Genomic DNA, 17,014 nt, shown 5'->3' on the forward strand with positions numbered 1-17,014 from the left:
AGTAAGAAACAGAATCTTCCTCCTTCCCTCCCACCTTCATTCCTAAAAATGAAACTGCATTCCATTTGACAACCTCCCAGTGACGTCTAGAGGCTTGTGACTCACTTGGTTTTAACCTGCTATTGCTACAAAACGGAGCTATGTCTAATCGTTGTGGAAACTATTAAAATGACATGAGAAAATAACATCATTCCTGGAGACAATTAGTGAGCCCAAATACATAAAGTTGACGATTTCTGTACTTACTTATGTGAGAAAAAAACTTAGAAATTCAACTTTTGCCCTAGCAACATAATGCTTATTCCAATCTTGACAATGAATAAGTACCCTCTTGTTAAAAATAATTTGTTATTAAATTTCACAGCTCTCCCACAAACTACTAAGAACAGCACTGTTTCACTTAAAGAGAAAAACACACACACACACATGCATTCAAAGATGCTGGCACACAGTCCCACTTAAGTAACACGACTGAGGAGTGCTACTGCAGGAGCTGAAAGATGGGTTTAACCCTCTCAACCAGAGACTTCTAATTCTTCTTTCCTACCAATATGCTTGTTGTTACATAAAGCTGATTTCATGACTGAGACTCACATGCATCTCCTCAGATGGTAAACCAGAAACAGAGTGCATATTAAGGTGACTACTGAATACAGAATTTAGTATTCATTATGTATGATCTGTTTATTAAATGCAGTTATAACATTCAGTTTTATAAAATGTGTTCAGGGAGGGACTAGATACCAACTAAACTTACACGTGATTTTTTTCCCTGTGATTAATAAAGTGAATAATAAAGGAAATTATTATATTACATAATTAAGTATAAAGTAGAACTTAAATGGATCACAATTAGAAAACTTTATTGCTACTATGCCCTTAAGATTTTTAAACTGTTCTGCCAAACAGTTTAAAAGGTAACAATGCTGGGTAACTGCAGCAATGAGAATAGTAGGCTTTGGTTTTAGATATGTTAAGTGTGAAACACTTAAAGTAAATAACAACAACACCAAAATGTTGAGTAGGTAAATTGGTAATTAGACATTCAAGGAAGATGCTCCAGATAGAAATTTAGAATAGGGATATAATTAGTAGAGTTGTCAGCATAGAGATGAAACAAAACCTCATAAGACTGAATGCAATCATCTAGAAAATAAATACATAGAGAGAAGCAGTCCAGGTGTAGTGTCCTCACAAACCCAACACTTAAGGGTTAAGAAGTAGAAGAGAAACCAGCAAGGCTGACAGAAGAGACACCCAGGGTGGTAGGAGTGGCCACCGCAGCGCAGGCAAGCAAGACACAGACACTTTATATCCATCATTATGTGGGATATTCTACATGATCTCCTTACCGACATGAGGATGTAAAGATGTCGAGGTTAGGCAGAGCCAACAGTGCTATTGAGAGGTGGAGCGGATTAAGGCTGAGGATGAACTCGTGGATCCTCTTCTTACCCATCATGACGTCTCACACACACAGTCACACCACACACACAGTTACTAAATTACTAGTGACTTCTCTTCAAAGGAGGACAAAGAGTAGAGACAAGTATTAACATCAACAAAAATCTTTTCCAAACCACTGAGATGAAAGAATACGGAACTAGACATTTCAGATGTCCTTCCAGACTTGATCCCATGCTCAAAATCCATATAAAATTTAATAATAGAAATCTTTTAGTCTTTATCATCATGATATTGGAATCAAGTTGCCTGATTATATACTTTCTTCCAAGTGTTTCTCAAACTGTACTGTGAAACAGGACAAACTGGCCGCATTTTAATAGGTCTGAAGGTCAAAACATTTTTTAAAGTGCTAATTCTATGCTGTCCTCTTGAATGCATGTAATGGCAAATTAAAATTATGAGAAGTCCTATAAAAAAGACCCATTTTACTTACACTTTGAAAAATTTATTTTTTGGGCCGAACAGTTTAAAAATCTTAAGGACACTCGTCTTAATGAAGTGTTTTCTAGCTGTGATCTGTTTAAGTCCTACTTTATACTGAATTACATAATGTAATAATTGCCTTTATTAATGACTTATATTAATCATTATGCTGATGATTCTACATTATCTCCTTTAATCCATACAACAAAGTAATGATTTTGAGATTAGGAAACTGCAACTCCAAAAGCTTAAGAAACTTTCCCAAGGTTACGAAATTATTAAGGTTTGATGTGATTTATAGACTCTTCCAACACTGCATTCTATTAATAGTATGAGTATAATCACAAATATTTTCTACATTGCTATACTTTAAAATAAATTACTTCTTTCTTAATCCCAAAAAGTTATTTTTATAATATCCTGAACTATAACTCAATTTTTTCTCAAAGTGTTGATTCAAACCCTATATTGCCAATAATTTCCTTCCTAAATCCATCACCCAAAGACAACGGAAGAAGTTACCCAGCACTTTTTAAAAGACTTCCAAGTAAATGAAATACTATCAATTCTCATACTGAGAGATCGACAGTAAAGTACTTTACCACTACTGGCTCTTTATACATAAGATGTCTGTAAAACGAATACCCATCAACTGAAAATAAACAAGATTACACACCAAGCATGTATAAGATTAAATAGAAAAGTCTGTTTCCTGAAGTTACATTTTATTATGTTAAAAAATAGAGATAATATCTATCTTTAGATGTGTGAAAATTAAACATATTTAAAATGCCTAGCACAAAAATATGTTTTCTTTCTAATGTACATGAAAGTTCTCTGTAAAGCATAAGCTGATATAAATTGTCGTTTGTAAGTTATCATTGCACCTATTCCTTAGCTTTGATATTAAATGTGCTGTGTGATATGAACACTGGTCAAAATAATGCATGCCAAACTATGTATGCATGCAACACATTCAGAAGTCTACATCTTACTTAAAAGTAAATTATTCTACCCTGCCTATAAGGGAGACTTGCTTCAAAATTTTAATTTTCAACCATGAGGAAAATTAGTACCCTCCCCAAACGAGATTCCAAACCCTCAAGTTTCAGGTCATAAATCACTGTAGTCCTAAATATTGCCTGCTCCACAAAAGCCTCTTTATCTCACATTTACTGGCACAATCCCAATATAGAACACACTCAATTTTTTTTACAATGTGATTTATGCCAAAGATTAATGGAGACAATATAATTTTAGATCATGGTTTCTCAACCTCAGCAATATTAACACTTGAACCTCATAACTCTCTGCTTCCAGGGGAAATTGTGCTATGCATTATGGGATGTTAAGCAGCATGCCCGACCTTTACCCACTAGAGACCACTGCCACTCCCCAACCCCAGGCATGAAAATCAGAAACCTCTCCAGATATCATCAAATGTCACAGAGTTGAGGGAAGCGGGGGTACAACATTTTCCATGGCTGCGAACCACAGTTTTTGAGGATCTAAGAATTTAGCTAACTCCACTAATCAGATAAAGCAGACTTAGGTTCCCAGAGGTCTAAAATTAGCTGAAAGGCTCATTTAAAGACTGAAACCTAGAAAAATATATTGAATGTGTGAGCAAAGCAAACAGACAAGAAAGGACTATACACCTAAGAAGTTAATAAAAAACATACTATCAGACCAAAGGGCATGATGTACCTCAGTGCCTAAACCATTAACAGACACTCAGTAAATATATATATTAAATACTAAATACTGTAAGAATTACAATTTAGTCAAGCCAGGAGCTCAACATTCTTGCTACCTTGAAAAAAAACTCATTCAAGCTGTCTCATCTTTTGGATACAAAGTGTGAGGAAATGATGTATCTGGCCTGGGAGGGTGGCTCATGCCAGTATTCCTAGCACTTTGAGAGGCTGAGGTGGGTAATCACTTGAGGTCAGGAATTCCAGACTAGTCTGGCCAACATGGCAAAACCCCATCACTACTAAAAACACAAAAATTAGCTGGGCATGGTGGTGTGCACCTATAGTCCTGGCTACTCAGGAGGCTGAGGTGGGAGGATCAATTTCAGCGAGCTGAGATTGTACCACTGCATACTTCAGCCTAGGCAACAGAATGAGACCCTATTAAAAAAAAAAAAAGACACATGATGTCTTCATTTTCTCCATTACAATGATATTGCAATGTATTTCTAGCAACTAACTGAGATGACCCTGCTCCCTCAGCTGGGCCTTATTTAAGTAATTACCTAATATTACACATTTTAGATGCCATTTTTATGTGTTCCAGAATGGTTATGTACATGCTGTAAAATACATCTGTACGTAAAATATATCGTATGTGAATAATCCATGCTGTGCCACCATAAATGGTTTTCTTAGCTTGAGAAAGAGATTCGATTTTGAATTCTTTGTTCCTACTTCACACTTCAAAATATTGATGATTTATTCAGTTCAGTGGGAGGCTGAATAATGACCTCACCCCCCACCAAGTTCTACTTCTAATCCCTAGAACCTGAGAACATTACCCTATATGGCAAAAGGGACTTTGCAAATGTGATTAAAAATCTTAAGATGGGGAAGCATCCTGAATTATCAGTGGGTCCTAAACATAATCACAAGTGTCCTTATGAGAGGGAGGAAGAGAGCGACTTGACTATTGTAGAGGAGAAGGGATTGTGACCACAGAGGCAGAGACTGGAGCAGTGATGCAGCCAGAAGCCAAGGAATGCTCGGAAGTGGAAGGAGAAAGGAGTAGATTCTCCCCTGGAGCAGTAAGAAGAAACCAACCCTGCTGACACCTTGATTTTAGCCCCTTAAGACTCATTTTAGACCTGACATCTAGAACTGTAAGAGAGTAAGTTTGTGCTGTTTTAAGTCACTAAATTTGTGGTCATTTGTTAAACTGACAGCAGAAAAGAAGCACAGGCACTATATCAGGATTCCTCTACACATTTCATATGCAGCTTAATTTGATCACCAATGCAGTTCTATATTTAGTGTTATTCCCATTTTACAGATATGAGACTGAAGTTTAATGAGATTAAGCAATTCCAGAAGTCACTTTTATTATATTGTTATAATTCAAGCCCAAGTTGATCTGACCTAAAAGCCTATTCACAGCATATGAGGATCATTTGGCCAAAGAAAATGAAACACCTACTCCTTATTCTCCTTTTTAATCCTCATCAACAGCTAATCACTGCCAACAGTTATGACAGTGAAGCTCTGTCATAAACCCTGTCTTCAATTCAGTGAAGCTGAATTGTGTTAGCAAATTTTCACATGAAACTTTTCAATTCCAATTAGTTTAAGAAAACAGAATAAGATTTAAAAAATACTCCCAAGACTTCATGTTTTCCATTAGAAAATTACAAAATGTATATTTTAAAGTACAGGTGCCATTAGAGAAAGGAATGAGAAATTTCTTCTGTGAAAGCACATTTTCAAACTTCCAAGGACTAATAAAACCAAATCTAATCTATTTCATGAATAGAAAAAAAGTTGGAGGAATTTAGCAATAGTAACCATTCAAAAAATGTAAATCATAATGTCTGTTTTTAACTAAATATTTTATATTTCAGATAACTTGTGTAAAGCTACTTGTCTTTAGAAAGTCAACCGGATGCATTATGTCCATTTTTCCATTTACATAAATTTGATATATATACACACAAGCACGCACACGCACTTCCTATCTAGCCTTCCATATAACACTTGGAATTTCAGAATATTAGAGTATCACCAATGATCCTGTATAAACCATTGAGAAAGAATGGACATACTTCAAACAAATAATATAACTGGCTTTCAAATTCAGGTTAATATAATCCTGCTGGTCAGTTAACTTCCAAGTTCAATATACATTTAATCAGATGTCTTTGAGACTAGTTACATTGATTACAATCAATTTCAATGTTCTCATTTTATGTTTGAGTATCTTGCAAAACCTTCCCAAAATTAATGAATCTTATGAGTTCTCCCCATATCCCCATCTCCTGTTCATCATGTTTAGTTCCAACCTAATTATGCTAAGACTTCTCAGGAAACTTCTCAGCTATGTCCTTTAGAATGTCACTGTCGCTATCTCTGCCCAGAATTTAAAGTTTGATAAGTTCTTAATCACATGCATTATCTAATCCTCAAGCCTGTACATCCTTCCACATGCTCTGCTCTGGCTGTGTGGGCTTGAGGATTAGATGATGCACACACTTGGATGAGGGCCCCCCCAACTTTCAGAGTCAGAAGCTGAGCCCTAAGCAAAATAACTCCCTTTCCCGAAAACTCTCATCACCAAATCCCACCAATTCCAGCTGCTAAATATCTCTTGAATTCATTCTTCTTCCTCAGAGGTAATTCACTTCCCGCCATCCTGCAGTCTTGCCCTAAACCCTTCTCCTACTCGACAGGGATGCCTCCAGAACCTTCCTCAAATAGAATCATCTGGGAGAGTTAAGGGTCTAGTAATATGTGCTTTAATGAGCCTTGCAGGTAATTCCCATGCATGCTACTGATTGAAAACCCTTGCCCTAGCAATATACCAAACTTAAAATTACGTCTGAACTGAAACTACAGCTTCAATGAGTTTAGCTATTTCTCTGAAAAAAGTTCAACTGAAACCTAAGTCCTCTAGCTATGCTCAACTAGAATTAAAAACGAACAATAAAAAAACACAAAGAAACTCAAAGTGAAAAGCCTGGAACAACTGCCAGTGATTTTCAAGTGTTGTCCCCACAAAAATAAACCGTCAATTTGCCTCACGGTGCTTACGTCTGCTTAAGGGCACCCTGTAAAAAGTCACTGTATTTGCCACGATCACTATGCACAAAGCTGGCTCTCAGCAGGCCTTGGTCCGGGGATCAAAGTACAGGAAAGGTCATTGAGTTTATTATTTCACACCTCATAAGCACTAACACTCCAAAGGATCCAGAAGAGAACTCCTAAGATTGGCGGAACACGCCTGTTGTACCAGCTGCTCGGAGGCTAAGGCAGGAGAATCACTTGAACCTGGGAGGCAAAGTCACAGTGAGCCAAGATTGCGCCACTGCACTCCAGCCTAGGTGACAGAGAGAGACTCTGTCTCAAATATGTATATAAATACCACAGATCTTGAGTCAACAGAACAAAATGTTTCAAGTAGCACAGAAGAAATTACTTCCATAAGATTTCTGAAAAGTCAACCGCAGACAGCTTTAAAGGAATCCTATTCAGAAAGGTGTTGCTTTTCTTGCATTGGTTTTAAAACGTCTTCATAATACCAAGCATTCCTGTTGTAGTCTCTGAAGAAGGGTAATTGGTGAGAAACCAGGCTAGAGAGATTTTTGTATTGCCTAATCTCTAAATTGTTTTTCCAGTTAAGAAAATCTGAAGTAAATAACATTTGAATAATTTATCTGAATGTGATGACATATTAAATGAGCATGAATATAAGGCCACCTTGTTGGAAAATCCTACTAAGAATTATAATACCAAAGTATTCTCCATAAAAATAGTGATGTGTAAATCGAGTTGTAAGGCACCAGATTTAAAACAGGAAAACAGACCAACGTTCTGAAAATAGGTACACAAAATGAATGAAGACAAGTATATCGTGGCTGGAAAGAAAAATTTAATTGCCTTGGTAAACTTTCTTCTTTGCATTCTAAAATGTGGAATGGCATGAACATACTCTAGTTTGCTGGTTAAAGGAGGTAATGTCTTCAAAATTTAAGGCTAGCCTTATTTTGTTCAGATTCCTAAATCTGAACTATAATAATAAAGCAAAATGTTAACAAAGCACCATTCGTATAAACAGTCATTCACTGAAACGAGTGAACACTAGGGAAAAAGAGAACAGTGCCCTCATTCAAGTCCTTTGCTGCTCCACCTGAGCTGATGATGAGGTGCAGTGGAAATAGCTATACCTGGACTGAGGATGTAGGACTTCAGGCCACTCACCCTTCTTGGCTCACTGGCTGATATTATAAATGCCACTTAACCTCGTCTGGGACACTTTTCTCATCTGCAAAAGGACTGCCCTGGATGAGATTATTTCCTTAGTACTTTCCAGCTCTGGTGTTCTGATTCTTACCTCTTAACAAAGGAACATTTCTGAAAAGTGCACATTTCTCAAATTAACAATTCACACTACAATTTTTCAATTGATAGGAAAATCAACCTAGAGCTTTACAAGTCTCCCTAGAGAGCCCCTCTCTCTGAGTTTTCTGGTAAGTTCAAATAAGACAGTGAACACTCATATCAACTGCATGACATGATGAAGCACTCCGAACTAATATTGAGATGTTTCCATGTATTATCTCGATTATAATTATGGGATAATATGCTCCAGAGCTGTTGAAGGCTAATAACTATTTAACACCGTATTTATCTCCTCCTAAACTATGTCAATGTTTTAGTCTTCAGAAATTAAAATTCTTTTAAAATTACAATTGAGGTGATTGGTAGCAAAAAATGGGAATGTTATTGAAGGATTCATAAAAGCTATTCCACGAAATTTTCCAAAAAGCTTTCAAATCATATAACTCCAACTTTCTTCTTACAGTTTCAATAGAATATAAAAAGAGATCCAACACCAGATTGTCAAATTATTGACTTAGGAGTGGTAGACAAGGAAGAGAATCGAGAACAATGCACCTGGAGACAAGGGAAATGAATCTACAGAAGTTCAAAGGTCTATCTAATTGAACTTCCTGCTTCTGTAACTCCCGCCATTTTATGAATGAACCAACTTCAAGAAGACTTGAGGCCCTTAGACAGAAGGACATTTTACAACTTCTTTGTAAAATGATGCCTTTCCTAGTTCTGTAATTTTCTTTAATATAACTATTACTAAAATGAGGAGGACAAATGATCCATCTGTGGACAAGTCTTTAAGGAAATAAGAAAAAAACAATCATTCCTAATAATGAATTAGATTAAACAAAAAAATAAACTGTTAGTGGGCTATTCTATAAATATTCTATAATTTTACATATTTCAAATTGAGAACACAGAAATGTTTTTCATCTTTTTCCTTCTAAGAACACTGTTTTCTGTTTATAAAAAATAGATCCAAATGTTTATAACTGTTATAGTAACCAAAATAGCCAAGAATTACAGAGAGAGCTATTATTATCTCTAAATCTGTAGCCTTTTATGCCTTAAAATTTAGATTGCCACATACTTTTTAGTTTATCCTAAATATCAGAAAACTTAAAAAAAAAAACTTTCCTCTCCATATAAAAGGGGAAGGGCCTTTAGAGGTTCTTCCTCCCCTATTATTGTAATTATTGTGGGTAGAATTCTATAAGAATATCACACAAGCCACACCATTTTCTCCTGACAAAAGGAGCCACGCTAGCCCCCTGGCCACCCCTCCCTTCCTCCACACATGCTGCTGTTTTCCTCCTTGGAGGGTCTCTCCCTTTTTTTTCTCTTCATGTGCACTGATCCTTGATTTTCCCTTCCTTCTTATTCCTCCAAGACTAAAACCATACTGCTTAGTCCAGATTTGAGAAATGCACCCTTACAACCCTTTCTTAAGATGCAGCAATACTTTTAACTACAAAATCACCTTTACCTACATCTTATTAAGTGAAATTCCTGGGAATCAGAAATTACAAATTTAAGCAGAGGCACACATAAGGGAATTAAGATTTCTATGAAAAAATATATAGATTAGTTCATATCTAAGAGAAAAAAATACAAAAAGAAAAAAACAAAACAGCAATTCGGTGGAACTTCTCCTCTTGCCTTGTACCCATCGCAAATTCCCTGCAAGTCTACGTGGATGAGAACCCATCCCCAGATCTTCTTTGCTCCCTGAGCAATCATCCTGTTCTTACTCAATCATCATTTACCACGTATTTTTAATTCAGTCTAGTTTTGGATATATTAAGAATTATTAGTTTAAAATCTACCAGAAAGGTTAAAAATGAAATAGAAAAAAATTAATGTAAATTGTACATAGCATGAAAGTTCAGAGGACAGAACTGTCTAAAATATTAATCAGAAATAGTATCAGTAATATTAAAATGGCTAATATTTACTAAATATTTGCTATTCATCAGGCCTCTAAGCTCTTTTAGTCCTCACAATGGTCCCTATGCAGTAGATACTGGTGCTGTGTCTCATGTTATAGTTAAAGAAATGGAAAGACAGAGAAGGAAAGAAAATGTGCCACAGTCCACACAGTCAGTAGTGGCTGAACTGGGACCAGTATCCAGGTACCTGGCTTCCTCTCCTAGTAAGAGATGGCTTTGCGGATGAGGCAAGATGAGCCTGGCCCCCAAGAATGGCTGTCCAGGGTGCAGGTGGGGGTGCAAGAAAAGATAAAGCTGACCTAACTTGTTGACAAAGCTTGCATGGAAGGGAAATGAAAACACAATTGAACAAGCAGCAAGTAATCAGAAGGCAGAACTGCATAAAACTCTTATTGGAGGAGTGTTCTTGGATCTGCCCCAATGGGTGAATGGGAGCCATGGTGGGCTTATGAGTGAGAATGCATGGTTCAAGTACACACAGAAGATTCGAGGAGAAGAGTAGACGAAACACCAGATCTTTCTAGAAAAATTAAGAGTCAAAATATCAATAGTATTTAACCACTGGATTGGAGTGAGCTTCCTGGAATTTAAATCATACAAAATTCTTAAAAGAAAAACAGAAGTTTAATGTGCTCAGTCATTGTAAGGGTGAAATCTATATGAAAGACACAAGCCTTATGTAAGCCAGTGATCTGCCAGATTTTAGGGCAGGCATGCAGAGGAGAGAGGACCTCATATGTACACACAAATGCACCCTAAACTTCAGAAGTTAGTGTGCCTTCTTTTTTTAATTAACAAAAATTATATATACTTATCTTGTTCAACAAGATGTACGTATTGTAGACTATAAAAATCTAGCTCATTATTATTCACATTACCTCAATGTGCCTCCACTGTGGCTGAAAACTTATTTTTATCTTTCATAAATTTAGGTGGTACAAGTACAGTTTTGTTACATGGATATATCGTGTAATGGTGAAGTCTGGACTTTTAGTGTCCCCATGACCTGAACAGTGAACACTGTACCCACTTGGCAACTTTTCAACCTTCATTCCCCCTCCATCCTCCCACCTTTTGGAGTCTATTTTTCCATTCTGTCTATCTATGTGTAGGCATTGTTTAGCTCCCACATATAAGTTCGAACATGGAGTATTTGATTTTCTGAGTTATTTCACTTAGGATGATGACCTCCAGTTCTATCCATGATGCTGTAAAAGACATGATTTCATTCTTTTTTTTAACAGGAGACTAATATTCCATGGCATAAATATATCACATTTCTTTAGCCAGTCGTCCACTGATGGACACAGATTAATTCTGTATTTTTGCTATTATAAATAGCGATGCAATAAACATGAATGCAGGTATCTTTTTGATACTATTTCTTTACCTTTAGGTAGCCACTGGAGAGATGACTGCTTACTCAAATGGTAGTTTTATTTTCAGTTCTCTGAGAAATCTCCATACTGTTTTCCATAGAAAATGTACTAATTTACATTCTCACCAATAGCATTGTGCCAGCATTCTCTTTTTTCTGCATCCTCACCAACATCCAACACCTGTTTTTGTTGTTGTTGTTGTTTAACATTTTTCATAATAGCCATTCTGACTGGTATAAGCTGGTATCTCATTGTGGTTTTAATACGCATTCTCTGATAATCAGTGATGTTGAGCATTTTTTTCATGTGATTGTTAGCCTCTTGTACGCTTCTTTTGATAAATATCTGTTCCAGTCCTTTGCCCACTTTTTGATGGGGTTGTTTTTGTTTTTGTTTTTTCTTGTTGAGTTCCTTGTAGATTCTGGATATTAGCCCTGTGTCAAATAGTTTGAAACTATGTTCTCCCATTCTTTAGGTTATATTTTCACTCTGTAATTTTTATTTATTCTTTGCTTTGCAGATGCTTTTTAGTTTAATCCATTTAAGTCTCATTTGTCTATTTTTTGTTTTGTTGAGTTTACTTTTAAGGACTTAGTCATAAATTCTTTGCCTGGACCAATGTCCAGAAGGCTTTCTTCTAGGATTTTTATAGTTTCAGGTCTTACCCTTTATCCCATCTGGAGTTAATTTTTGTACATGGTGAGAAGTGTGGGGTCTGTTTCATTCTTCTGCATATGGCGATCCAGCTTTCCCAGCACCATTTATTAAATAGTGTCCTTTCCCTGACAAGAACTTTAAGACACTAAAGGCTCAACTCAGTGAGCTTTTTGCAGATAAAGATTACCAAAACTGATAATGACATTGTTAGCATACAACATTCATTCCCACAGCTTGTTATATTTGCTATTAAGTCTACTAAAGAGGTTTATCTAAAAATATACTTAAAATATCATATCCAAAAGAACCTTCCTGACACTCTCTCTTTCTCACCCTGCTCTATTTTTCTTCATAGTCCTTATCACCTCCCATAATTTTTGATTAGACAATAGCTTTGCAACATTGAGTTAGACAAAGATTTGTTAAGCAGAATACAAAAAAGCATGGATCATAAAAGAAAAAATAATCAAATGGTAATTTCATCAAATCTTTTGCTCTTCAAAAGACAAATTGTGAAACAAAAAGGCAAGTAACAGAGTGGGAGAAGATAATTGATATCTTCTAATCACAGTATATAAGGAAATTTTATAACTCACGGAGATAAAGACAACTCAAGTTTAAGAAGCTGGCATATGATGTGTAAACATTCAGAAAATAATGTATATTAAAACAGCCATTAAGTACATGGAAAGATGCTGAAAAATCACTAGTCATGAGGAAAATGTGAGCTAAAATCCTAATAAAATACCGCTATGCCCTAGGCAGAATGAGTAAATTCAATAGACTGATAATATGAAATGTTGAAGAGAATGTAGAACAACTGATGTTCTCCTACATTACAGACAGAAATGCCAAACGGTGCAGCTGCACTGGAAAGCACTGTGGCAATATCTTACAAAGTTGGTTATACATTTCCCATATGACCCAGCAATCCCTTCCCAAAGGACTTATCCAAGAGACATGAAAACGTTCACACAAAGACTTGTATGTGAATGTTTATAACAGTGTTATGCACAATAGCCAAAACTTAGAAACGCAAATGTCCATCAACTGGTGAGTGGGTAATCTGTGGCAAATCCATATTTAAAAATACTACCTAGTAATAAGGAATTACTCAGCCTATCAATTTTTTAAAGTATGCAAATTGAAAGTGATCAAACACAAAAGACTATATACTGTATGCTCCACGTCTATGATAATCTAGAAAAAGCAACACTACAATGAACTATACCGTGGCTAGAGATCAGGTAAGACTGATCACTAAGGGACATGAGAAAACATCTAGGGTTCTACATCTTGATCATGGTGAAGGTTACCCAACTGTATTTAATTACAAAAACTCAAACTGTAAACAAAATAGAATAAATTTTGTTGTAGGTAAATTATACTAAAATAAAGCTGAAAAAAATTGTAAGACAAATAGCAAAGACAGGTAAGAAGGGTCTCCCGGAGAAAAAAACAGCACGGAGAAAGTATGGCTTGGTATTGAAGTCAGCAGTGATCATTTTACACCAGGAAGAAAGCATCGGCAGTAAAAAACAAAAAAGCAACACAAGAAAGTGCTCATTTTCAAAAAACGTATAAGGAATACTTCTGTTTCCATCTTCACTTCCTCAGAGCTAGACTTTGTTTTCCTACAAAGGACTATTATTGCTTCATAGATGCCTCCCAAATCTACAAACCCAGAGCTGATTTCTACTTAAATATATTGCCAACTCCTGTATTTCCATTTGAATGTTCTACTCTCACATCCAACACAGTGTGTTAAACACTACTTTCCATCTTCCCTCCAAATCAGCTACCTTTTTTGTTTCTGTTAATGGTTGCACAGCTCAAAAACTAACTTCTTTCTCCTTCACTTGACTCAATCCTCATCATGTCTTATTCCAAACATCTCTGGCATCTGTCTCCTTATCTACATGTTCATTGCTTTAGCAGCTGGCTTCCTTATCACAGCACTCATTGACTGCAATCATTACCTTACCTCTCTCAGCCTCCATACTTGTTCTCCTTCCATTCATTGTGTAGGCTACTTCTAAAGTTAGAAATAATTTCTAAAGACTTGGTACCTTATATTTCTAAGTCTGACTTTAACATTTTAACTTTCTGCTCAAAAGCTTTTGGTAATAATCCCATTACCTATGAAATAAAGTTTAAATCCCCTAGCCAGGATCTTTGAGGCCTCACTCAAGCTTGTCCCAACCTAGTTCTCACCCTGCCTCCAATCTACCCAACTCCATTAAAGACATGTCTTAAGCGTCTCCCATCAGAATGTAAGCCTGAAGAGCTAAGACCTTATTTAACTCATCTTTACTCCATGCTGTACCTCCAGAAGGCTCTGTGAAGTATTGGATTTGGACTTCTTGCCTCTGTGCCTTTGGACACGCAGTGGTCTTTGACTTCTCATTTAAATCCTACACATCCTTTAGATCCACACTCAAAACTTACACCTCTGCAACTTTCATTAAAGTTCACCATGTGATCACTACTTTTTAATATCTAAAGCTTTGTTACTCATTGTGGTCCTCATTGGCAAGACCTAAAGGCTTATTAAAAATACAGAGTCCCAGCCCTGCCCCAGACCTAATGAATCAGTTGGCATTTGAACAAGATCCCTGGTTGTTTTACACCTACATTGAAGTTTGAGAAACACTTCTTTAAAGCTCTCTAACTCTCAGTAAAGTCTGCGTAACTTCTCACCCATAGCTTCTAAAAATTACAAACTCTTCCATATCTCCAGAACTGCCTTACTGCCATACCTAACAGATATACATTAACATGTTTTTCTTTTTAAAAAAAAATTCCTTCATTTAGTGTTCATACCCTTCATTTGGACATAGACACAATTTTATAAGAGAAACATAACTGGGTTTGGAGTCATATGAGTTGCACCATTTACTAAGCCTGTGACCTTGAGCCTGTGTCTCAGTTTCCATACCTGTAAACTCAGTCAACCACTCTATCTTATAAAGTGGTTGTAAGATTACAAAAGGCATTAAAGCAAAACATTCAAACATTTTCTTTTTTTTTTTCCTTTGAGATGGAGTTTCGCTCTTGCTACCCAGGCTGGAGTGCAATGGCGCGATCTTGGCTCACCGCAACCTCCGCCTCCTGGGTTCAGGCAATTCTCCCTCAGCTTCCTGAATAGCTGGGACTACAGGCATGTGCCACCATGCCCAGCTAATTTTTTGTATTTTTAGTAGAGATGGGGTTTCACCATGTTGACCGGGATGGTCTCGATCTCTTGACGTTGTGATCCACCCGCCTCGGCCTCCCAAAGTGCTGGGATTACAGGCATGAGCCTCAAACATTTTCTTTCCATTCTCTACTCACTCTTTCAAAGGTAGTATTTTTCCTTCGCTTATACATTTAATAACTTTAAACCTCAAGTGTTTATCACATCTAACCCATCTACTAGTTATTTAAAGGACAATTATCCCTCTTTGTCTTCTTTTGGATATTCGTATTAGTTTCATGTGTCTTTGGCAATCTAAAGCATCTCATTCATGAAATGAAAGATTAATAAATATTTCTTCCTCCTAGTAAATGGCAATCATTTGGAAAGTTAGAAATAATTTCTAAAGGCTTAGTAAGAAATGCTCAGTTCATATATTATAAATCTTGGTAAAGAAATTCTTAAAGTATTTCTGTGCTTGAGTCATTTCTTGGGCTTTGCTTTTCTGAGTCACCATTTGATCCCCACTCTTCTTTCTGCAACCAGAGAAGAGTTTCATCGTACTGGAATTAGTCTGCACTATTTATTGTTACACTTGATGTGCTATGCTTCCCACCTGTTTATAACTCTCCAATGGCAACAACGATAGCAGGACTCTGGGCAATGTACTGAAGTAATTTTTCTTCTTTAATCCAACAGAATTGATACTTTTACTGTAATTTATCTTTCTGCTTATAATTTAGTTTCTGGAATAGAACTTCAAATTATTAATGTTTAATTCTTTGCATAAAATTTAATATATAATAATTTAAATTGCAACAAAATAATATCCCATGTTCGTTTTCTTTTTTAAAGACCACTTATTCCCAGCCAAGGATGTCTGGAGGAAAGAGACACAGTCTAGTGTGGTTTTAATGAGACTCAGTAACATCAAAAACTGGTAAACAAGAGAGTGTTCTAAATAAAATGTATTTACTAATTCTATTTTTAAAGGCAGGTTTCATGCCAGTGCTATAAAGGTCAAAGTGTGATAGTATAATCCCGAGCAATTTAGATTAGTAAGGTTTTACAATCCTCAGCACCTAACAAGAATGTTCCATTATCACAGCAAATACAATTGAACATTCATAAATAAATGCATGAAAGTCATAAAACTTATAAAGGCATTTGCGTACATATATCAAAATCCAAATATTTTATTATTTCTCACTAGCCAGTGTTAGAGGACCACATTTGTACCGTATTTCTTCTATTCTCAGGCACACATGTTCTCATTTAACATTCCTAAAATTAGGAGAGCTTAAAAAAAATTATCTGAGACTTTTTTAATATATCCACTCAAAGTTACTTAGGTCACAAACTCAGAAAAAAATTTAAGATCATTATGCAAAGATATTTGCTATGTATCAAATAAGGTATTCTCAATCATGTACACAAATTCATTCTGGGTACATCTGGCCTGGTTAAAAAGTAACTGATGACAATTTTAGTCACATAGCCCTAGAAAGAATGTCAGCAAATTTTTAAAGTCTGTTTAAGTCTGTTTAGACAACACACTGGGAGAAGCAGGAGCATGCAGGCAAAGATACCCTAGGAACTAAAAACCTAGCTTCATTACTTGTGCAAGGTCATCTAACTAAGTAACTTACTCTTCTCTGCCTCATTTCACTCCAGGCATGTGAAGCAAAAGAGAAATACCTGGCCGGGCTGTTGCGAGTTGAGAAATAATTTATGTAAATGACTTGACAGTGTTCAAAAGCTCTTATCTTTCAGTATGTCTAAACTTAATTGAATCACAGTGACAGGAATATTTCTGAGATACTCTGGAGGCTGTAATACAGAGATTTCCTAACCTTGTTGCTATTCATCACTCCAAATCCA

At 36.1% G+C, this 17,014-nt stretch overlaps 1 protein-coding gene across 49 annotated transcripts in view; it reads right to left on the reverse strand.

The window, feature by feature from the left end:
* The window catches only part of LMO7 (LIM domain 7), a 228,749-nt gene that overhangs the window by 75,296 nt on the left and 136,439 nt on the right, over positions 1-17,014 (reverse strand). For 3 of the 49 annotated variants that reach the window (XM_035296018.3, XM_078344411.1, XM_035295993.3), the window contains exon 1: positions 1,353-1,476. The exons of the other annotated variants lie outside the window; for them this stretch is intronic. In XM_035296018.3, the coding sequence (XP_035151909.3) occupies positions 1,353-1,462 (110 nt within the window). In that variant the 5' untranslated portion in view covers positions 1,463-1,476. Of the gene's footprint in view, positions 1-1,352; positions 1,477-17,014 lie in introns of those variants that run through there. 49 annotated transcript variants of the gene reach the window in all.

Source organism: Callithrix jacchus, chromosome 1 (genome assembly GCF_049354715.1).
Source record: "Callithrix jacchus isolate 240 chromosome 1, calJac240_pri, whole genome shotgun sequence".
NCBI classification, from domain to species: domain Eukaryota; kingdom Metazoa; phylum Chordata; class Mammalia; order Primates; family Cebidae; genus Callithrix; species Callithrix jacchus.